Raw genomic sequence first — 24,206 nt, forward strand, 5'->3', positions numbered from 1 at the left:
ATGACGCTAGTAGGCCTACTGTACTGTATGTGCAGGGACTTACTCCCAATCAAACCTTTGATGCTGAATGCCAAGCAGGGATGCTCTGGGTCCCATTTCTCAAAGTCTTTGGTAAGACATGGCCGGGGATTGAACCCCCGACCTCCTAGTCTCAGACACTTAAAGTTGGTTTCATAGATGTTTTTATTATTGCATTTTGTTGGTAGGCCTACCTATTAGGCCTAAATTTTTGAAGCGGTGTAAGCCGCTTCCAAGGAGTGGCTTTGTGTGTCCCATGTCCATATATGGTCATTTCAGTCCAGAATGAACAGGTTTTATCAAAAACAAAATGTGTGTCCCATGTCCATATATGGTCATTTCAGTCCAGAAGGAACAGGTTTTATCAAAAACAAAATGTGCGTCCCATGTCCATATATGGTCATTTCAGTCCAGAATGAACAGGTTTTATCAAAAACAAAATGTGTGTCCCATGTCCATATATGGTCATTTCAGTCCAGAATGAACAGGTTTTATCAAAAACAAAATGTCTGTCACCTCATGTCCATATATGGTCATTATTAATAGTCCAGAATGAACAGGTTTTATCTGTCCCGTACGTCCAGTATGTGTGTAGTGTCCGTCCCGGTCTGATGATTGGATACTTTGAGGATTGGTCAAGCTTCACATGACAATTCGGCCCTCCAGATAAAATCATCCATTCATTCAGAATATAAAGAATGTATAGATCACAGAGTTCATAACTCTAGAACACATAGAATAAAAGTTCACCGCCTCACTTCGAACCGAGGTTTGATTTTGACCTTTCTTTCCACAGATTAGCTGCGGTCTTGTCCTTTGATAGAGGACAAGACTGTGGGCAAAGTCTGACCAACACCACAAGACTTTGCCGAACAACACCAAGGACCTGAGACAGCAACCTCACTTGCACAGATTGTGGTCACTGTCTCATATCCCGGGCGGCACCCAGCCGACCCCGATCCAAAACCCAGGCAAAGTCCGACCAACTCCATATCCTGGACACTTCATGTAGCCAAAAACAATAGAAGCTTCTTCTCTCGTCTTTGGTCGATAATTAAAATTAAAAGCACTGCACAAAACCTTATATCAGGCTTCTAATCCGACATATACACAACAAAAATAATATTGCCATGCGTGCCTATCAACATTGATTTGCGCAGGCGCCCTTGCAGGAATTAGTTTTCACCGCTCACTTCGCACGGGTGCGATTTTTTTTATATAATGTTGATTCCATGCATGAAGTGAAACTCTGAGTGAATTCATTTTCACCTTGGTTCATCGAAAATGCAAATGTGTGTCCTGACTCCTGGGAGTGGCTTTGATGAGCTGAATATTTTATGCCACGGAGCATTTCTAGGCATACAGTAGGCCTATAGGCAACCTATAGGCTGACCATGATACTGACACGATACTGACCGTGTTATTGATATGTCATGATACTCACATTTTACTGATCATTATATTGACATGAACATGATAGCCTAGCCTCACCTAGGGTGCCAGGATGGCCAGAAAAATATATAGGCCTAGCTAGGCCTACTATGACTAATTTGGAAACAATACTGCTTTTGCCTGGGTCTCTGGGATAATAAAAGTGCCATGAGCCCAATAAACCCTTAAAAAGATGGTGCTCTTTGACACAGAGAATACCGATTCATTTTCCTTTTATATGTATGAAGAGTTCATTGCAATGTTACATGCAACCACAAGGGGGCAGCATCAGTGTGAGGAGGAGCAGGTAAGCGATAGCACAGCCTTGCTTATGTACATTATTGCATCAGTTGTGGTTAACAGGAGTGGCCCCATAATCTCTCTATTACAGTATAAATCTTTCTTTCTCAACCACCAATGTGTCTGATCTCAATCATTGCGGGTTGTGACAATAAAGGCTACATTAACAAGGTCATAGACAAAGAACAAAAGGAAAATTGTGTATAATAATTTATATAGGGCCCCTGATTAAAGGCCATTGCTAAACTCCAAACCAGTCCCGAGACAGTTTATATTTGGTATTTGTTTGTACACAGAAACTATTTGTATTATTCATATTCACCCTATATGCAGAGGAGTAATTGTGTCAAAGATGAATGTTATGATGTAAGGAAATAAGTAATAGGCGTAGGTCGTGCAAAGCTTAAGCTCATCAGTTGTATGACTGGTATGACTAACCCTAACCCTTTTAACCATTTTTCAAAAAGTTAAAATAGCTCATCTACATTTTGTGGGTTTAAAAGGGTCCCTGGCTAATAAGCCAAATTTGCTTTTTATTTTGGTTATAGAGGGCAATTATAATGTTTTAAGGCAGGTTCTCAACCTTTTCAAGCCGCGACCCCCCAAATAATCATATTTTAACTGGGACCCCCCCCCCCCCACCCTGACAAGCACTAAGAGTTGAAGGCATTACATTTTGTATAACACAGTTCAATTGTGAAAATAGCAGATCTACAATTGCTCACAGCGCCTGTAGATCGTCTATTTTCACAATTTCTGACTCTAATATTTGACAATTTGGCCAATGTTTAATTTGTAATTATAGAGGTATATATAAGGAAATCCTTCAATTGTCACTTTAGAAATGTGTTATACACTTAAACTTTATGCTTACTGTTGAGAGAGAAAACAACGTTGCACATTAAGTTACCGGTAATCATCTGGGGTCCCCTCCAACATAATTTGGGGACCCCCCTGGAGGTCCTGACCCACAGGTTGAGACCCACTGTTTTAATTCATATTTGTCTTATTATCCAGTGATCCTTTTAACAAGGCGTGTCAGTGAGTCATAGTATAATGAGCGTAGTGACTCAGTGAGTCATCAGGGAGGGAGTCATAATACAATAGTAGTGCTTGCATCACAGAGGATCATACTGAGGAAGTCAAACCGGAAGATCTCTACGCCAAAGCAGGCCTGTTGCACCAAATTCTGGGCCCTGGGTACAAGGATTCACTGCGGGCCCCCCATGAATGTTAACTATTGAAAAATAGCCGATATAGAAGCTCGCAGCGCGGCACTTATCTGCTATTTTTGAAAAATTGTGAAAATGTGTGGAAGAAACCTATGTTTCCATGTCAGTGATGCTCAAACCTTTTCATGTCAAGGACCCCCAAAATGATATGTATTTTTTGTGATTAAAAAATACATATAGGCCTATTCAAAGATTTGCACACATTTTCACGACTTTTCAAAAATAGCAGATCTACAAGCTTGCAGCGCGGCACTCGGTGCCGCGCTGTGAGCTTGTATATCTGCTATTTTTCAATAGCTAAAGTTACTAGGGCCCCTCCACCTTGGGCCCTAGTAACTCAGTCCCACTTTCCTCCCCCTTGTGACACCTGGCCGTCGCACCAGATTCTGGGCCCTGGGTACGAAGGATTCACTTCAATTATTTTGTGCTTTAACTATTGAAAAATAGCAGACATACAAGCTCACAGCGCTGCCAGCTTGTAGATCTGCTATTTTTGAAAAATCATGAACGTTTGTGCAAGTCTTTGAATATTTAAAAAAAACATAGGTTTTTTCAAAAACCTATGTTTCTATGTCAGTGGTGCTCAAACTTTTTCATGTGAAGGACCCCCAAAATGATATTTATTTGGCCTCAAAATATTTAATTCCAGGGACCCCCCAAGAAGCAAAATTTGAGTTACAAATGTTGGCTTAAAAAATACATATATTCAAAGATTTGCACACATTTTCACGACTTTTTCAAAAATAGCAGATCTACAAGCTCACAGCGCGGCACTCGGTGCCGCGCTGTGAGCTTGTAGATCTGCTATTTTTCAATAGCTAAAGTATATAAAATAATTAAAGCCCCTCCTCCACCTTGGGCCCTAGTAACTCAGTCCCACTTCCCCCCCTCCCCTTGTGACACCCCTGACACCAGACACACACACACGCAGGCTTTCAATTTGTAATAAGCATGAATCATTTAATTAAAAAAAGACATTGAAAATACAGCTCATTTTACACGACAGCCATATTTACAGGATATAAAACTCAAAAGAGACAAAAATATATGGTTTGCGTTAGCGCAGTGAGATGAGTCGACTTGTTTAAAAAAAGGCACAAGGCAAGGGGGGGGGCGGGATGTTGGGTCACATCTCCTTTCCCTTCCAAATACTCGTTATTATCGATTAATACAGTCTGGATGAGCGATGGAACATGTACAGTATAACCTGGCAGAACTCCCATAGGCCACCTGTGTAAGGACTATACGCCTAATCCATGCCCATGAAAGCAGTATTAGTAATGATTTTAAACAGGTCTTAACCCATATCCTCTGTTTCACAAGCCACAGAGATAATGGGGCTTTGGGGGGGTTTTCTTTTTTGTGATTTTGACATCTTTTACAAATACTGGCTGTATCTAAAACCTAACCGGCCAGTACCTCCCATCTCCGACATTCAAGTTGCCTCACTACAGTACATGTTTTACTCTGAAAGATAGGCGAGAGAAAGACAAAAGTGTAGCAACTGCAAAAATGCAAAAAGACCGTGTAATCTACAAGAACGGGAGCAAGGGGGAAAAGATTCCCTTGAAAAGATTAGATTCCAGGGATTTTTGTTGCTGCGTGAAAGGCAAAGCAAATGAAGACAAATGACAAAAAGAAAGAAACTCCCTTCAGTGATACTTTGAATTCATCTGTATAATTTACAGAATTATACAATGATAGTCATACAGAAATAATATACAAACTACAGTATAAGCACTGTGCTAGTATCACCCCCCTTTCGAAAATAAAAAAGCGGAAACCCTTCATTGATGGAAAGTGGTAGAAATGTACATAATTTAAAGACCGTCTTTTAGCGGTCATTCCATGTTATGGAAAGCTGTCGTTTCCAAAACACATAGGATTTGTTTGAGCAGGGATCAATATAACCCAACAGGGTCAAACATTTGGTGATAGAAAAAGAAGACTTGAAATAAGAAAATATACATATAGATATAGGGACAAAAAATCATTAGCTACTTAAAAACTGTACATGTAACACTTAAAAACACAAAGAAATTATGTCTAAAAAGCGTATTAATAGAGAGAACTATATGAAAAGGCAGAAACAGAAAGATATTTTTTCTTTAAAAAAACACATTTAAATATAACAGGTTCTAATGAACAGAATAATTGAGTCAATGAAACAGTGAAACGGAACTTTGACGACAACAACTCAAACAGACCAAGTTTCAATGGAAACTAAACATAAACACCGTTGAGAAGAAACCCAGAAGGGTTTTTCACAAGGAACAAAATAAAATAATATGCATATATATAGTTTTAAGCTATATACTAGTGGTGATGAATTGACAGACGTGTCAGTCACATGTAACGAAAGCGACTCCAGGGAGAGAGATCACACAAGTTGGAAATCTGAACCTGATAGTTGCCAGTTAGAAATAACTGACCCCCCAAAGCTGAAACCGTACGCCGTTTCTCACAGCTTCCTGACCATAACTCATTAAAAAACCTTCTCTAAAAAGGGAAGAACAAGCGGGACACGGGAGTGGGAATTTAACTTAAGCGGTTTGTACAGAACCCGAGACGTTCACGTGAGCCGTCAAGATGCTTACAGGTGACGCGGTCGGACAGTTTCTTTTCCCCCCTCCTTTATTTAGGCCTTGAACGCTTTAACCAGTGGAAAAGCCCCCAGTGCCGCGCCCCCAGAATTATTGAACGCTTTAACCAGTGGAAAAAGCCCCCAGTGCCGCGCCCCCAGCCGCGCCCCCCGCGCTGTGAGCTTGTATATCTGCTATTTTTGGAAAAAGTCGTGAAAATGTGTGCAAATCTTTGAATGTATGTATTTTCAAAGCGAACGTTTGTAACTACAATTTGGCTTCTGGGTGGTCCCTGGAATTAAATATTTTGATGGGGGTCCGTGGCCAAATAAATATCCTTCTGGGGGTCCTTCACATGAAAAGGTTTGAGAACCACTGACATAGTAGTCTCTCAAGAACAGACTAACTGAGCTCCAGTTAAGTGAAAAGGACCTTTTCTTTGACGATGGCTGGCCAGATTGCTGACAAAGAAACACAGGTTTTTCAAAAAACCTTAGAAGGATTCAAAAGACACTTATAGAATCGGGTCAAAATTCTAATTTTCACGATTTTTCTAAAATAGCAGATCTACAAGCTTGCATATGTGAGCTTGTATATCTGCTATTTTTCAATAGTTAAAGCATAAAATAATGATACACAATAATGTGTACCCGTTCCGAATGGGTTAAACTATGCCCTTCACCACGCTTGCGTAAGTCTGCAGAGATCTTGGCGCGTCCGGGTAAAAAGCTTTCGCAGCACAGACAGACAGACAGACTCAGGCATGAGCAGATAAATCAAACTGGCGACGACATTGGATGCTTCCGTAACATCCATACTGACCTTAGTGTACGTATGTTCATTGGACGCATCCAAACCAGAGCTGGGTCAAATAGTATTATTGGCCATTTCTTTTTGTTTGTATCAAACGACTTCAAGTGCCATATGACTCAGGGCTAAACACAACTATGTTATCCTGACATTCATGACTCACTCATTACATTATTATATATATACAGTGTACTGTACACTAGTCTGGTACTCCATGAAGGTTCAAACAAACGCTGGCACTTGGAAATATTATTTCACTCAGCTGTCCAAAAGAAAAGTAACAGTAGGTACGAAAAAAAAAAAACAACAACAACCACATAGATATCATTGATGTAACTGACAACAGGTAGTACTTTCTGGTCTTATTTCATTGTGGATCCCAGGTAAAAAGTGGACCCAAGTAAAAGTAGTTGGTTGCCCCTGGTAACCTAGGCATCCAAATAAACAATAGAATAGACGATGCGTTTGATCGCAACAGTATCCATTTCACTTCCGCAGCCCCGGCTGTAAATATAATGTATGATATGAGGTTGTGTTGCGGGGTGGAGTCCCAAGTAAAGGTAGTTGGTAACCTTAGGGATCGAAATGAATGCAAATGAACAATAGACGATGCGTTTGATCGCTACAGCGTCCATTTCATTTCTGCAGCTCTGCTGTAAAATATACTGTATGATATGAGGTTGTGTTTTGCGGGGGCGTTGGGCTTTAAGAAACAACACACCTATAACGCTTCTACTTGAGGCTTGGACACACACACACACACACACACGCACGCACACACACACATGCACGCACACACACGCACACACGCACGCACGCACGCACACACACACACACACACACACAAACGCAGACACACACTGTATTAGTTAGTATACATAGTTCAATACGTGCCTACCATGTGCTGTTGACCTAAGTGCACTGGGGCTCTGACCAGCGATTGTAAACCTCACAGCCACAATGCTACCCTGTATACACACACACACACACACACAGCAGACAGACAGACAGACACACACAGCAGACAGACAGACAGACTGGTACAATGTGACCCAGGTTCAATGAGCTAGCCCAGGTGACATGGTGACACGTTTCATCGGTATATCCATATCCAACATTTGTTCGGCCCCGGCAGTGCCTTCATTGCGGGACATTTGGATAGTTTGGAAGGCTAGCTCGTTGACGCAGCCTGCTGGCTCAAGCTAAACAGGTTTAGTAAACACTAGTCGACTGCTAGTGGCCACAAAGGTCGCCGCGCACATAACACTCGTGCGCGCGCGCACACTGCGAGCCACGTCGCAGTAACTACGAAATCAGGAGGCGAAGACGATAAATAACTATTTTTTTCGGTTAATGCCGGTGGGGGGAAATTCTTCACGAGTATCACAGTACTCGTTGTTAGTCACTTCATGGGCAAAAGGGTTCGTTACAGGCAGTTTATCTATCTCCACACTCTAAAAGGCCTGGTTTATATTCGGTGCGCGACACCCGCACGCAACCAAGTATAACTCAAGCTTAAGAGCGGATGGGTTTACGGCTGAACGCAGACAGAGACCCATGAGGCACGCTGGGGTTTTCTATCAACCAAATCCACCGCAATGAGTCTGTGTGTCAACTTCAGCCAGCCTCCATGTCAGAGGTAAGATGTGTGGTGTGGTCTTTTTTTTTTCCTTCTCTCTCTCTCTCTCTTTTTCTAGCCTCTTCTCCCTTTTCAACTTTTAGGCGGTTAAGGGGGGTGCGTTGGGTCCGGCGGTGGGTGGGTTGGTCTTATCAGGGGCTGCTGTCCACGTCGCTGTCGTCGGCGGTCCCCCGGTAGATGGGGCTCTTGCCCTGGAGAGCGGGCTCGTACTTGGTGCGCCCGGGCGAGCTGGCCGCCTCGCTGCTGTTCTTGATGCCGTAGAAGAAGTAGATGGCGAAGCCTGGAGGGGCGGACACGAGGAGGAGACAGAAACACACGCAGGAGTTGCGTTAAAACGTCCTTAGTTGTTCCCAATTCAATTCAATTCAAAGGAGCTCTCAGCAGCTAGAGAACTTTGGGCCCTATTGTCGTCCATGCCTTCGTCCCCTTATCCCTTAACTCTTTTGCAATGTTTTACTATTTTGAAAACCTTTTTTAAATATTTCAAATAGATGATCTAAACGCTCACTCAATGTAGATCGGCTATTTTAAGTATTTTAAAATGTCTTTCAAAATAGTAAAAAAAAGAAGGAATAGAAGTTAGTAAGGGGTAAGGCATGGACAAAAATATAGCTCATTGTCTATTCTGCCCTGCAAAGCCAAAGTGCAGTAACGCGGTGGAAACACCAACTGATTTGTGTATCCCAAAGGTCAAATTAGCCTTTGTGACTTTTGGGGGAATAACAATTACCTCGAGAACAGATATACAATTAGTGTAATGTCACTATATATCGATATCTCATTTGGCTGACCAATTGAAATACTTAAACCCATTTATCAGTGATTTTCTCTCCTTGTAGTTACAGCGCTTTGGCTTTGTATGTACTGTACATGCTGTGAATATACATACTGTATCTGAACTGAGTGTAGATACTGTATTATGTTCTGTAATGTACATACACAATGTACATAGTATACTGTATATACTGTAATATACCATAGGTATTTACTGTGAATGTGCCTACTGTATATATACTATGTACATACAGTACTTTATATGTATTGATATTATCCTTCCAATATTCAATTTAAAAAATATGCTTTTTTTAGGGTCCAATTGTCTTGATCATATTGAGGTGTGTGGCTGTTGTGGGGCGTCATCAATCTGTCAAATTAAATCTATACTTTCATAGATTCCATAGGTCAGAGTTTCTCAAAGTGGATTCCAGGGACTCTGTGGGTTCCTTTAGGGGAATCTAAATTGACCGATACAAGTCTGTAACTCTGACAGTGTACAAATGGAACCAAATGAACCCTAGCGGGTTCATTTGGTTCCATTTTGTACTCTGTCAGAGTTAACGGGAGACCTTGAAATTTGAATGTGTGAGAAACACTGCCGTAGGTTACACAGGTTGCTCCATGGTGGAGGACTTACCGATGGCCATCCAGACGGCGAAGCGGACCCACGTGCCCATGTCCAGCTGCATCATGAGGTAGATGTTGACGAACACACTGAACAGAGGCAGCCAGGGCAGTAGCGGGACCTGCGGAGAGGAGGAGATCAGTACCCGAGTCTGTGATGACCACCATTTTTTATAGCTTTGGAGACAGACACTGTTTCCTATGGTTTCATTTGTATGTATTTTTTTTAATATATACCACATAAAAGCCATAAAAGACATCACGATGCGTTTTGAGCTTGTAGATCTGCTATTGTTGCCATTTTGTTATTTTAATCCTGAAAAGTAACATTTTTTAACAGAGGAGGTTTGCACCCAACAGCAAACGATATGCTCTTACACTTTAACTTCAATTATAACCTCCTATTTCAGCCACGGCCAACTCCAGCTGCACCTTTCCCCCTGCAACCGTCTGAGTCACTACCAAAGCACAATGTTCACCTAAATCTTTCATTCTGAAAGAAAGTCATGTTGTTGACGCTCGTCCAAACACGCATCACTCTTTCGCTTTGAGCGGGCATGTTATAATGTCACACTGTGCTTTTCTCATGCGTCATACTCTCACTATTTTGTACATTTTGTCTTTCACTTTCAGTATGCACTCACTTTTTGGTTTTCTCATTGGATCTGCGCGAATAACATACGTACAGGTAGGTGAGCTATTTCTTATTCAAAACAGAGAATTCTGAGAAAAGTGACAAGAGTACTGAAAAAGAGAGATGACCCTAACCTCTACAATTGCTCACCTTTCTTCCCTCTACACCAAATCTTTTGGCAAAAATATCCAATCTATAAGCTCAAAACATGAGCGTGTATCCTGCACATTTTCACAGAATGTTCACCTATTATTACAAGCCTATAATTAGGGACGCACCGGTTCATTTCAAAAGGACATACCTTGAAGGTGAGAGCTTCTTTGCTCTCGGGCTGTCTCCAGATGATGACGACGCACACGGCACACAGCAGAGTCAGGATCACGCACGTGGTCAACACGGCCGGATCCGCCTCCAGCAACGCCTGGAGTTTATGGGCCAGCACCACGCACAGGATGGTGATCAACACCGCTGGGGTGGGAGAGAGAAGAAAGCACAGTTAATCAGTTGGCACATGCCAAGTTGACAACATGTAAAAGCGTGTGTCTTCTTCGTGAATGACGTGATTCTCTCAGAATCCCAAAGGAGAGACCTCTTCTGCTCTACGTTGTGAGCTTGTAGAACGGCTAGATGATTAGCTTAATGACTCAGGCATTGAGACTGAAAGTCTTGAAATAAACCTTTCGGGCAGGTGAAGTTTGCTTTCAGGTTGCCCGACCTGGCAAGTGCTCATTTGAGAGGGGACACAAACAGTCTATAAACACAACACAAGATATCTGTCTAAACCCCTGAATGTGGCCAGCGTGCTCTGTCTTCTGCTCTGTGGAACGTAACAAGTGTGAAACCATAGACATATTCAATCATAGCTATGTAGGTATTTGGATTTGGAGGTATTGAGGTATGACATTTTGTATCATACAGCCCAGAAAGTAAAGAAATAAGTGTTATTTAAAATCTCACCTACCGTACAGTATCATTTTATAATGGATCATTTACTTTTCGGGCAAGTGGTCATGACCTTCGGGCAAGTAGAACATGACCTGTACTTGCCCGACGGGCGAGTGCCTCTGAGACCTTAGTGTCAACCCCTGCAAAATGTGCAACATTGTTTTCTCCCTCAACAGTAAACAAACCACCATAACGTTCAAGTGTATAGAGGGTAATGCACATTTCTAAAGTTACAATTTAAGGACTTTTTCATACCTCTAAAATGACAAATTAGACATTGGTACAAATTGTCAAATATTAGAGGCAGAACTTGTGAGAATAGCCGATCTACATGCTCACAACGCCTCGCAACGCGAGGCGTTGTGAGCACGTAGATCTGCTATTCAAATAAAACCGTTATTATACAAAATGTAATGCCTCAACTCTTAGTGCTCGTCAGGGTGGGGGGGTCCCCAGTTAAAATATGATTATTTTGGGGGCGTCACAGCTTGAAAAGGTTGAGAACCACTGCACTAAAGGCAGAGAGAAGGCCAGGATGGTTGCAACACTTACAGATGGTGGCGGTGGTGACGTAGACGATGTTCCCGGAGGTCTTGGTGGGCGAGTCCCCGCTGGGGCAGAACAGCAGCTTGAGGGTGAAGCTCTCGCGGAGCGGCCGGTCCTCGGCCTCCACGCCGTACTCGTCGCCGCTGTCCCCTCCTCCGCCCACCGCCACCTTCTCCCCTCCCACCAGCTCCACCAGCTTCTCCATCTGGCTGGAGGAGGAGTTGATGCTCCCTGGCTGGTACCTGGGCGAGGAGATAGAGGGATCTCACGGTTAGGATGTTTTACATGAGGATTCATTGTCACTCAAATAATTGCGATTGACGATTTAATTGTGTTTTTGTTGTTGACAAGTACGTTTCTGTTTGGCCTGTGGGCTTTGAAGTTGCACATGTCATTCCCTAGTCTCGTTCCGCATTCCCATTTATGTTTGTAAAATAAAGGCTAAAAAATATATATATCTTAAAAAAGTATAATAATGTTGCCCATGTGTGAGAGAAGTAACTGCAAGCATTACATGAAATTCAGCCAACATTTTCAAGGTTGACATTGCTTAACTCTAGATTTACGATAATTTCCCTGTTGTGTTAAATTAAACTAGCATTCCCTGTCTCTGTCACATTTACTGAAGGATCAATACAAGTATCTATCCATTGATTCCCAACACGTGGTGTCAATATTAGAAGCCAATCACAGCGTTAGCCTGCAGGACAGACAGCCTACCTGAGGATGAGCACACAGATGGCCACCAGGGAGTAGGCCAACAGAGTCCCAATGGACATGAGGTCCACCAGAGCAGCCAGGTCAAACAGGAAGGCCATCAGGGCTGAAAAGGAGAGACAAGAACAGTGTTCATTTGACGGCAAATTCCATGTAGCTTTTAGTAATCTGAAATCAAATGTTTCAGTTTTAGTCTCGCTTTAGTCAACTAAATCTACAGTTGAGTAACATTTTTGTTACTAAATTAACTCACAAACGCGTCAGAGACGCGATGTGAGCTTGTATATCGAATATTTTCAGTGTGACACCCAGGGCTCGAGCAGGTAAAAATAGTAGCGTGCGAATTGTGAAATGCATTTTGGAACACACGTGCAACACTATCGTGTCCCTGAAATTATTTGTGTGCTCCTAGATTTTTCAACTTAGGAGCACACGTGCTACCCTGGCGTGTCGGTCTGGCCACGCCAGGGTACACACGTGCTACTAAATGCTAAGCGTCAAGCCCTGGTGACACCTACCAATTACTCTTCCACCAGTCCCTCCCTAACATTTTAGTTTAGTTTTTATTTGTTGACGGAATTGTCAATATATTTAGTCTTAGTCATCATAGCTTAGTTTTTATTTAGTTTTCGTCAGTGAGAAAAATCACACTGGACCAAGCACACAATAACAATAAAAGCCACATTAATTTTCTCCTTTCTTATGCTGCATTCACACTGAGAGAAGCAAGCTAATGGCTGGCTTGGTAATTCAATGGAATCTCTATGGGCTTTTAAAATGTCCATGCTCGAAAAAAAAAAAAAAAGCTTGTAAATTTTAAAAGCTGGTTTGCATAGAGATTACATTGAATTACCAAGCCCACCATTAGCTTGGTTTTTCTGTAGGTGAATGAGGCATTAGAACGTTATCCTATGCCGGGGGTCAGCAACCCGTGGCTCTAGAGCCGCATGCGGCTCTTTAGCGCAACCCTAGAGGCTCCCTGGAGCTTTTTCAAAAATGTATGAAAATGGAAAAAGATAATGGGAAAAAATGATTTTTTTGTTTTAACGATTTTTTTATCGTCACTGTCGGGCAGAAACCTTGTATCTCCAAGTTTCAAATTTGTATGTTTGTTTGTTTTTTCGCAAAGTAAAGCCCTGCTTCATCATACAAGACTGACACACAAAAGTAGTGAAAACAGCAGATCTACAAGCACACAACGCCTCGCGGTGCGAGGCGTTGTGTGCTTGTAGATCGGCTGTTTTCACTAGTTTAGTTAATTTTTTAAATGATAAATACAAAACGAAGTTTTGGACATACAAGGTTTCCACCCGACAACAACGATATATAAGACTTTTATAATTTTTTGCGGCTCCAGACAGATTTGTTTTGGGTTTTTTTGGTCCAATATGGCTCTTTCAACATGTTGGGTTGCCGACCCCTGTCCTATGCCATCTAAATGCTGAATGAAACTCCCTGCCATTAGTGCTTGGACTGACCATGTAAGCCAGCAATATCCCCAAGTAAACTTTCTAAGGAGAGTGGGGTGTTATTGATCAAACAGACGCTGCCTGTCAGCCCGCCAGCGAGATAAATGGCTGAGTAGCAGTCTGGGTTGAGACCCTGACAAGCCGGGAGAAAAGAAAAGAGCCGACGTGAAGACAAATTATGGACTGACAGACGGGACGGCCTTGAAAACTAGAGCTGATGAGCAATGACAACACCAGCTTCTAAGTTTGAAAAGTTTGGGACGACTTAAAAACCCACACTCATACACAAAACCAGGGCTTGACATTAACTTTTTGAGGCACTTGTCCTTTGGACAAGTACATTTCCCCATTCACTTCCGGGCACAAAAGTCACCTGTCCGGATAAAAATGAGACATTTTACAGTTTACAGTTACAGTTTACAGTGGAACAAGTGGATTTTTGTCCTGGGGTTTTTAGCGAGGGTTCTGTCAGCATCCCTGTGTTGGCTGATCTGAGTGAACGGGTGGGGTTGTAGGGGTTTCACAGTAATGTCTTTCTTAAATGCATGCACAGGAGTCAGACATTGAAATACAATAAATAACAAAAGGACTGCTAACGACCCCCCTTGCTCCCTCCAACCTCCACTCCATAGTATGGGCAGTCCCGAGTCTGCAATGCATACAGCACAAAGCTGCTAGGAGCGCCACAGACAAAGCGAAAACAAAAGTCACTTGTCCAAGGGACAAGTACATTTTTAATAAGCTTGAGGAAGTATGTATGACTTGTCCCGGACAACAGGACAAGCCTTAATGTCAAGCCCTGCAAAACCATGCAACAGTGGTTCTCAAAGTCAATTTCAGAGACTCTCTAGGTGTCTTTATAGGGGTCTGTATTGACCCTTGCAAGTCTGTAACTTTGACAGTGTACAAATGGAACGGGTCCATTTGGTTCCATTTGTACACTGTCAAAGTTAAGGGGAGACCTTCAGATTTCAAAGTTTGAGAACCATATGACAATAATAAAAAAAAAGGACCATCAGTGTGAACCTACCAGCCACGATGCCAGAGGCGATAGTAGCGATGAGCGGGGTCTTGGTGCGCTCGTTCATCCTGGACAGAACCCGGAACAGCAGGCCGTCCTCGGCCATGGCGTAGATCACCCTGGGCATGGGGAACATGGAGCCCAGCAGGCTGGAGACAAGGCACACACGTCAATAATGTGAATACGTTATATTTTTGTACAACCGTTTAAAGCAGTGGTTCTCAACCTGTGGGTCGGGACCCCCAGGGGGGGTCTCCAAATTATTTTGGGGGGTCCCCAGATGATTTACTTAATGTGCATTATTGTTTTCTCACTCAAAAGTAAACAAACCAACACAAAGTTTAAGTGTATAGAGGGTATCTGCACATTTCTAAAGTGACAATTTAAGGACTTTTTAGTACCTCTAAAATGACGAATTAAACATTGGTCAAATTGTCAAATATTAGAGGCAGAGATTGTGAAAATAGCAGATCTACATGCTCACAACGCCTCGCAGCGCGAGGCGTTGTGAGCATGTAGATCAGCTATTTTCACAATAGAACCGTATTATACAAAATGTAATGCCTCAACTCTTAGTGCTCGTCAGGGTGGAGGGGTCCCCGGTTAAAATATGATTATTTTGGGGGTCGCGGCCTGAAAAGGTTGAGAACCACTGGTTTAAAGGGCACACCTCACACAACTACTGTGTATATCTTATTATTATATATCGTTGTTGTCGGGTGGAAACCTTGTATGTCCAAAACCGTTCCGTTTCGTATTTATCATTTTAAAAGTGATTTAAAATAGTGAAAAAAGCTGATCTACAAGCAAACCGTGCCTCGCAACCCGAGGTGTTGTGTGCTTGTAGATCTGCTGTTTTCACTAGTTTTGTGCGACAAGTCTTGTGTGATGAAGCAGGGCTTTACTTAAAAAAGTAAAAAAAACTAATTTGAAACGTATACGATACGAGGTTTCTGCCCGACAGTGACGATATATTAATTCACAGAATCTCTGTCTGTCTGACGACATCAGTGATCCCCTATCGCCATATTTGGTCAATCAGACGTTAGTGGGTACTGCACTGCGTGCCCTGAGAACGGGTAGAGCGGGTATTCTGACAAGTACAACGGGTATTGCATAGACGGGTGAGGCATGCATTCTTGACTTCACTTGTGTCAGCTTAGCATCTCAACACGTTTGGTTATATCAACAAAAGACACTGATGGACTAATCCGCAGACTGAGTGCCATACACACATACATACACAACGGATAGCCTCACAATTAATTACAATAGTTCTGAGTCGCTCCATGGCTCGACTAATTACTTCCGTCCATAAACCTGAAAGGCCATTACATTCCTGGAGCTTCCCAGATTGCCCAATCATCATGTTCATTCACTCTGTCTGTAAGGAATGCGGTTAATCTTGTCTGACTTCCCATGACTGCAAGCAATGGGTAAAACAAATTGACTTTACCAATCCCACAATGACTACAAATGATTATGACTACAGCTTGAAGCCCAACCCAAGTCATGAGGACCGAAAGTCAACGTTCACAAGTTAATCTGATCAGTGAATATATGTTACTGAACTGATTTGTTAAGGGTAAATGTGTAAATATAATGGTTATATAATGGTATAACACTGTCTTTAGGGCTGCAACTATGGATCATCTTAGCTCACCCGCTGCCATAAGACACGTTTGACGCGTTTTGGAGGCGGTCCAATACGCCAGTGTCGAGTTTGACGACCGTTTAATTCATTAGATTAACTCTAAAACAATCCAACTTTGATCGCCACGATGCGGTTTCCGATTTCACCTTATAAAAAGCGCTTCCGGTCTGGGACTGGAAACTGATCTATTTCTGGATCCGGTAGGCGGGTCATAGCCGGTTCTCAATATTTTGTAATGGTGAATGCCGTGCAAACACGTGATACACGATCCGTGTACCGGCGTGCACGATCTACACGCACGCACGCGCGCGGCGTAAAAGGTAAGAAAACTTTGGCAGTGAAGCGGAAAAGACGATTTTTAAATCACCGCAGTCAGTGAGATAAAGACCGTTTCGATTAATCAATAATGTTGTTTTCATACCAATGAATCAATGCAAACCAAATTAAAAAACGTACTTGATTTTTTTTATAATCTACAAAAAAAAAAAAGAAGAAAAGAAGAAAAACCGATCAACGGTTTGCACCCCTAATGGTCTTACCTGGTGGAGAGGGCGCAGAGGGAGCCCACGGCCACTATGTATCTGGCCGGCTCCCAGCCCACGTACTTGAAGGCCTCTGGCAGCGGGCTCTGCATGTCCAGCTGGTAGTAAGGCATCATGAGGGTGAGCGCCGCCGACACGCCAAAGTAGGCAAAGAAGCAGATGAGCAGCGACGCCACGATGCCTATGGGGATGTCACGCATGGGGTTCTTGGCTTCTTCACCTGAGGGGAGGGACAACCAGATCAGCACGATTGCAGTGGTGTTAAGTACATTTACTGTACTTAAAGGGGCACTCCACCACTTTTCAACCTGTGTTCATATAATTGGTCCTCACTCAAAAATAGCTTTTTTCTTTTTTTTTGTTCTCAGAGGAGGGCTGTGGGCAGGTCAGAAACCCATCGTCTTGTGACATCATCGATTGCCAATCCAGCTTATATAAACTGCAGGCTTTCTATTCCTGAAAAGTTGCAATTTTAAAGTGGAAGCCATTGTTCTCGCGATAATAAAATCTAAATATTTCTTTAAAAATATTGATTACATTTCTTTTTTGGAAAATGATGATGTCACAAGACGATGGATTCTGAACTTCCCACAGCTCTCCTAGGAGACTTGGACTGAGTAGAAAAAAATGGTGATATTTTATCATGAACATTAGTGAGGACCTATTACGGTATATGAAGACAGGTTGAAAAGTGGTGAACTACTCCTTTAAGTACACTTGAGGTACTTTTACTTTGCTGGAGCAGGTCCAATTTTCTGTACTTTTACTTCTACTCCACTACATCTCAGATTCCAAATATTGTACTTTTACTCCACTATTTTTCTTTTAAAACTTTAGTTACTAGTTACTTTGTAGAAGTAACAGTTATGCCCTGAATCTCTGAACGAGAGAACATCATTTATGCAGTCTACTATAAATGTAAATGCGCAGTGAGTATATAAATGAATATACAACTGTTGGGACATCTCTTGCCCCAATGCACAATATATCAACAATTTGTTTATGGGGGATATGTGCAAACACTTGAGCATCGCTATTCTGTGAACATTCTGCAAAATTCTAGTTCTACATGGATCCCTGGGGGGTCTCCAGTCAATTAAGTGTTTAACATTATACTTTTAAATGTATATAGTGTTTTATTGTGATAGTTGTGGCACCAAACAGAGGTTCAGCAAATGGCTCTTACATGCTGCTTAAAACACAGTTTCCCAAGCACTGGGTCATGACCCACTGGTGGGTTGCGGGAGATTTAAATTGGGTCGCCAAACATTTCTTTTTTTTTTGCTAGCACTGCTAACAGTTTCCTCAGTTCCTCCCAAATTGTTTCAAAATTGAGGCTAAAAAACGATGATTTCTACCCAATCATTTTGAAAGGTTTTACTAGTCTGTTGGCTTCAGTCTAATGTAAATCTCAAAGAAAGCTAACAATGATTTTGTTAAAACCAGTAGCTCTGTGTACGCTGATGCACCATTGTTTCAAGTCAGTTCCAGGCCAGCTCATTTTAAAAAAAAATGGGTCACCTGAATTTTCATCACAAAAGAAGTTTGGGAACCACTGGCCTAAACCAACCTTCATTTGGGGTAGTTGAGAGGGAGCCATGCCTGAGGTGGCTGCATTGCATGCATACCTCAACTCATCCTCAGTGGTACACTCAAACGCCTTTCTCATTCTTGTGGTCTTGTCGATACAAGCAATGACTCCTTTATTGTCAAACCAAAAGTGACTTTAGGCCTTTCGGTTTCTCCAAGTGCTTCGGAAGGGTTTGTGAAGGCACTTGTCTTTTCTATTTTCACAGGTTGTGCTGGTTGGCACAAACCTCTCGTCTTTAGCGTGACCTTAGCGAATTAGGACGTAAGCCGAGCCGAGCATAACACAAAAGAGCAAGACAAATGACGTGGGTGTCATCGCCCTTGATAACTGGAGTGTGTCTCTTGGCGAGCTGGATGGCATGTTGTAAGCACTGTCCTGAGAGGTGGTCACCTCTAATGAATCACTTATCAGATCAGTCATTTTACATTGCTTTGGTTTCTTCCTCATCTTCAACAATCACCTGAACCTCAGTGAGTCTTTCTTACATGACGGGGCCGAACTGGTTATGTAATTGCAAACAAAAGCAGAAAGAGCAGCTTTGTTGCCACTTCTTATCTTAAAGTACCTCCTGTAACTTGGCACTTTTGTGTGCCCTGCCTTTTCTGCAACGTGCATGATACAAAAGAGCAACACAATGACGTCAGTGTGATCACACCTGACACACTTGTGTGAGTCGCTCTTGGCAAGGTGGATGGCACATACTGTACAGCACTTATCCTTGTGTTCTTAAATATGACATTAATAATAGTATACAATAGACCAGGGGTCTTCAACGTTTTCAGTCCAAGGACCCCTTAGTTGAGAGAGAGATGAAGCAGGGACCCCCCACAACCTGTTCATAGATTCCATATAGTTTCATCGTTTGACAGCACAATCATCAGTCGATTCATGTCAATTTGTGTTTTCAGATATTTAACCGCTTGAACTGTCAATACTTAATAAACTTGACCTTTCACTCTGTACTTAGTCTGCTCTTTTTCCCATCTACACCAAAGCACTTTGCCAAAAATAGCCGATCTACAAGCTTGTAGATCTGCTATTTTTGGCTAAAGTTCTCAGAATATGGACAAGTGGTTAATATAAAAAAGGAGAAAAAAAGGTTTCTATCACTCAAAGATTTGGAGGGCCCCCTGTAGTAACTCTGAGGACCCCCTAGGGGTCCCGGACTCCCTGTCGAAGACCCCTGCAATAAACTATGCGCTATTGTATAAAGCAACATCAGCTCCAAACTTGAGAGTGTGAGGGTGACATTATGATCATTGATTATTACAGAGATGTGATAAGGCAGACACTGTGCCTTTTGGTGAAGTCTGTACCATTTTCGGTTTTGGTGAGGACCCAAACATCAATCAAACGGTTCTACGTTGGGTTGGGGTATCTCAAAAAACAAAAGTCTCTTGTTGGATTTGCTCCTCTACTAAAGCCACTCACTTGTTGTGGCGATGCAGTCGAAGCCCACGAAGGCGTAGAAGCAGGTGGCGGCGCCAGACAGAATGCCACTCAGGCCGAACGGAGCGAAGCCACCTTCACCGAAGTTTTCTTTAACCCTGGGGGGAGGAAGCCAGATTGAGAGCGTTTACCAGACGAGTTTGTGTGTCAACCGATCGATAAAGGAACAGGAATGTTAAAAAAGCTGTGTAAGTCAGTGGTTCTCAACCTTTTCAGGCCGCGACCCCTAAAATAATCATATTTTAACTGGGGACCCCCTGCACAAGCACTTGGAATTGTAGGAGTTGGCATTACATTTAGTTTGACTCTATCTATTCCATTGTGAATTAGTCGATCTACATGCTCACAACGGCGTTGTGAGCATGTAGATCGTCTATTTTCACAATTTCTGCCTCTAATATTTGTCAATTTTACCAGTGTTTGACCAGAGGTACTAAAAAGGTCTTTAAAGTCCGTAAATTGTCATTTAGAAATGTACAGATACCCTCTATACACTCAAAACTGTATATCAGTTTGTTTACTGTTGAGTGAGAAAACAATGTTGCACATTAAGTTAATCATCTGGGGACCCCCCAAAATAATTTGGGGACCCCCCTCGGGGTCCCGATCCACAGGTTGAGAACCACTGGTGTAAGTGACAGGTGTCAGGTACTGACGTCAATTTCAGAGTGTTGTTGGTGTCGTTGAGGAAGGCAGTGAAGTTGTCCTCCGTGAGGTGCCAGTTGTCCGTGTCGCCCTTGACGAAGCCAGAGATGATGACGAAGCCCAGCACCACCAGGTTGATGCCCGTGAACACTTTGTTGACCAGCGCAGACTCACTCACGCCAAACGCCAACAGGCCTGGGAGAACAACGAGAGACCCAGGTGTCATGACGTTCACATTAGTACTCCCACTGCATTCACCAAATATTCGAATATTCGAATATCAAAGTCACTATTCGACGTTGTTCACCGAAGTCAAATATTCGTTTTTTTTTTATATATAGTTTATAAAGCTTGGCTAGATAGGAAGTCATAAGTATGAGTTGCCAATGGTTCTCAAACCTTTTTAGGCCTTGACTCCCAAAATAAACATATTTGAACTGGGGACCCCCACCCTGACAAGCACTTGGAATTGTAGGTATTACATTTAATGTGACTCGGTTCCGCAGATGAATATTGTGAAAATAGCAGATCTACATGCTCACAACGCCTCGCAACGCGAGGCGTTGTGAGCATGTAGATCGGCTATTTTCACAATGTTCGCCTCTTGCTTACTTAATATTTGACAGTTTGGCCAGTCCTGTCGAATATTCTACTATTGGAATACTTTGAGGTTGAATAATTCGAATACTAAAAATCACTATTCGCCCTACTGCACATACATGCACCATTACACCCCTTATTGTAACTAACAAACATACTACTAAGTAAAAATTACAGTATCTAGACTTGAGGATCTTTTCCCTTCTGAAAAGAATGCTTTTGGTAAAATATGCACATTTAAGTGATTAATCTTCTGTGTAATTAATTTAAACCTTGAAAAGACAACTTAATTACAAAATGATGCTCATCTGAATCAAACAAACATTTTCAAATAGTAAAATCTGTTTACCAACCAGTCTAAAACATTTTAATTTCTACATTTACTTTAGCTGTAAATAGCACACTAGAAATGTTAACGTGATGCATCACTAAATTGATTCAGTCACTCACGAATAGATTGAGACCAACTCGAGAACATTTATTTATAATATACAGTATATATATAAATATATATACTGTGATATATAATATATATAGTGTGAATATTATACTTGATCTTGGCGTTCAGGCTCTGCTATACATTACTCCCTGCTCAGCACATTAGCAGACAACCATTTAAGAGCACAGGGAGATATTACATCTATAACAACCCAAGGGAAAACAGAACCCTTAGGGAAAGCAGAGCCTACTGGTGGGAGAAAACAAAGCACATGCAACATCAGTGGCAGCCTGACAGACTGCAAAAGGAAAGTGGGCTTAAGAGTGGACCGCCAATTTGGTCAGCTGAGGACACGTCACGTACAGTAGGCTACATCGTCCCACATAGTGCTGCACAATCATGCGTATGAACCTCTCCAGTCTACCTGCCTGAGCTAGACTCTAGGGCATTCACGAATAGTGATTTTTAGTATTCGAATTATTCGACCTCAAAGTATTAGAATAGTCGAATATTCGACAGGACTGTCAAATATTAAGTAAGCAAGAGGCGAACATTGTGAAAATAGCAGATCTACATGCTCACAACGCCTCGCAACGCGAGGCGTTGTGAGCATGTAGATCTGCTATTTTCACAATATTTATCTGCGGAACCGAGTCACATTAAAATTGTGTCATGTCTAACCCCAACACAATTCCAAGTGCTTGTCAGGGTGGGGGGTCCCCAGTTCAAATATGTTTATTTTGGGGGTCACAGCATAAAAAGGTTTGAGAACCCCTGGTATAGAGCATTAACAAATTCATCCACCAGGGGCATTGACAACTCATTCTTATGACTTCCTATCTAGCCAAGCTTTATAAACTATATATTTTTTAAAGAGAAAACAATACAAAAATTAAAATAAGCGAATATTCGACTTCGGTGAACAACGTCAAATAGTGACTTTGATATTCGAATATTCGAATATTTGGTGAATGCCCTGCTAGACTCACAGCCATGCATCATTTATTTGATTACATTTGTATTTGTTTAGGCTTTCTGTCAACGGATTCATCGATTATTCAATTATAAGGTGGAAAAAAGGGTGGTTCTCCACATCCAGCGATGCCAACTCACCAGTGAGCAGCAGCACCAGCAAGAGGGCGAAGAGGTCGGGGTACTCGGCCAGGACATTCCCGGGAACCTTCATCGCCATGCCGTTCTTGAAGAAGACGGAGATCTTTTGCTCCACCAGGTTGTCGAAGGTGGAGCTCCACGCCCTCGCCACGCTGGCCGTGCCTTAAGCGGGGGAGAGAGGAATAAATCGTTACAACAAGGCGCACAAGAAGGGGGGAAGAACTAAGCATGCGTTATGCTTCCAAAAAGGATTCTACACTGACGGAGCTCACAAGTGAACCATGCTAGGAGCGGGCGATATGGAAAAATACAATATTACGATATTTTTCCAAGCGGTATCGCGATACATGATCTTATCGCGATTCTCCTTCATGTTGTTTTTATGGTAATTTTTCAAGTTACATAACAGTACAACCACCTACAAGGTAACAAAAACTAAAAGATCCTTTTGGGAGGTCTAAATTAACTCTGACAGTATACCAATGAAACCAAATGGACCCTAACATGTCCATTTGGTTTCATTGGTATACTATCAGAGACCATGACATTGTAAAGTTTGAGAACTACTCATTTAGACCAAAATGCAGATTAATTTAAATGAATTCTGCAATGAATCTCTGTATTAACAATTCAACAGGATTTTGATTTATAAGGCTCCCTCATTGGATCACAATATACAGTATACGATATCTCTGAAAAGGCATATCGTGGAGACATTGCATCGTCTCAACGTTATTTATCACCATATCGCCCACCCCTAAACCACTCAATCCGAAACTCACCAATCACATACGACAGGATGAGATTCCAGCCCGTGATGAACGCCCAGATCTCGCCGACCGTCACGTAGCTGTAGAGGTACGCCGAGCCCGTCTTGGGCACGCGGGCGCCAAACTCGGCGTAGCACAGCCCCGCCAGCATGGAGGAGAGCGCGGCGATGAGGAAGCAGAGGACGATGGCGGGCCCCGCCTTCTCGCGCGCCACCTCTCCCGCCAGCACGTAGACGCCGGCGCCCAGCGTGGAGCCCACGCCCAGGGCGATGAGGTCCAGCGTGGTCAGGCAGCGGGCGAACCGCGTCTCCTCGCAGGAGAGGTCGAGCGCCCGCCGACGGAGGAGCACCTTGCCCAGGACGGCGAGCTTGGCAGCCATGTTACTGTTGTGTGTGGGGGGGAGAACGTGCGGGATTTGGCGTTCGGCGTCTGTCCCTTTCGCTGAGCGTTTGATCAACGCTGCTCAAACAACCTCCCCGGTGGCGTGTGTGGTTTGCGCGACTGTGACACAAGTCAATAGTGGATTGCGGTCCTCTGGGGATGTTGTGTGTGTTTTCTGCAGCAGCAGCGGGGCACTGGAGACAAGACAGCAGACACAGGGAGCGGCAGGCTGGCTCACAATAGCTGGCAGAAACAGAGGAGGAGGACCTGGGAAGAT

At 42.8% G+C, this 24,206-nt stretch overlaps 1 protein-coding gene across 1 annotated transcript; it reads right to left on the reverse strand.

The window, feature by feature from the left end:
- Positions 1-8,143: 8,143 nt before the first annotated feature.
- On the reverse strand, positions 8,144-23,927 carry LOC308304335 (cationic amino acid transporter 3-like; the record flags this gene model as incomplete). The annotated part of the gene is made up of 11 exons (XM_080748918.1): positions 8,144-8,292; positions 9,427-9,535; positions 10,349-10,515; positions 11,545-11,780; positions 12,259-12,361; positions 14,755-14,894; positions 16,939-17,161; positions 19,964-20,079; positions 20,638-20,821; positions 22,779-22,940; positions 23,561-23,927. 11 exons carry the CDS (start codon positions 23,925-23,927, stop codon positions 8,144-8,146), a joined length of 1,956 nt encoding a protein of 651 aa, XP_080605044.1.
- Positions 23,928-24,206: the final 279 nt, after the last annotated feature.

This window comes from Nannobrachium achirus, assembly GCF_963921795.1.
Source record: "Nannobrachium achirus genome assembly, chromosome: 19".
Lineage (NCBI taxonomy): Eukaryota > Metazoa > Chordata > Actinopteri > Myctophiformes > Myctophidae > Nannobrachium > Nannobrachium achirus.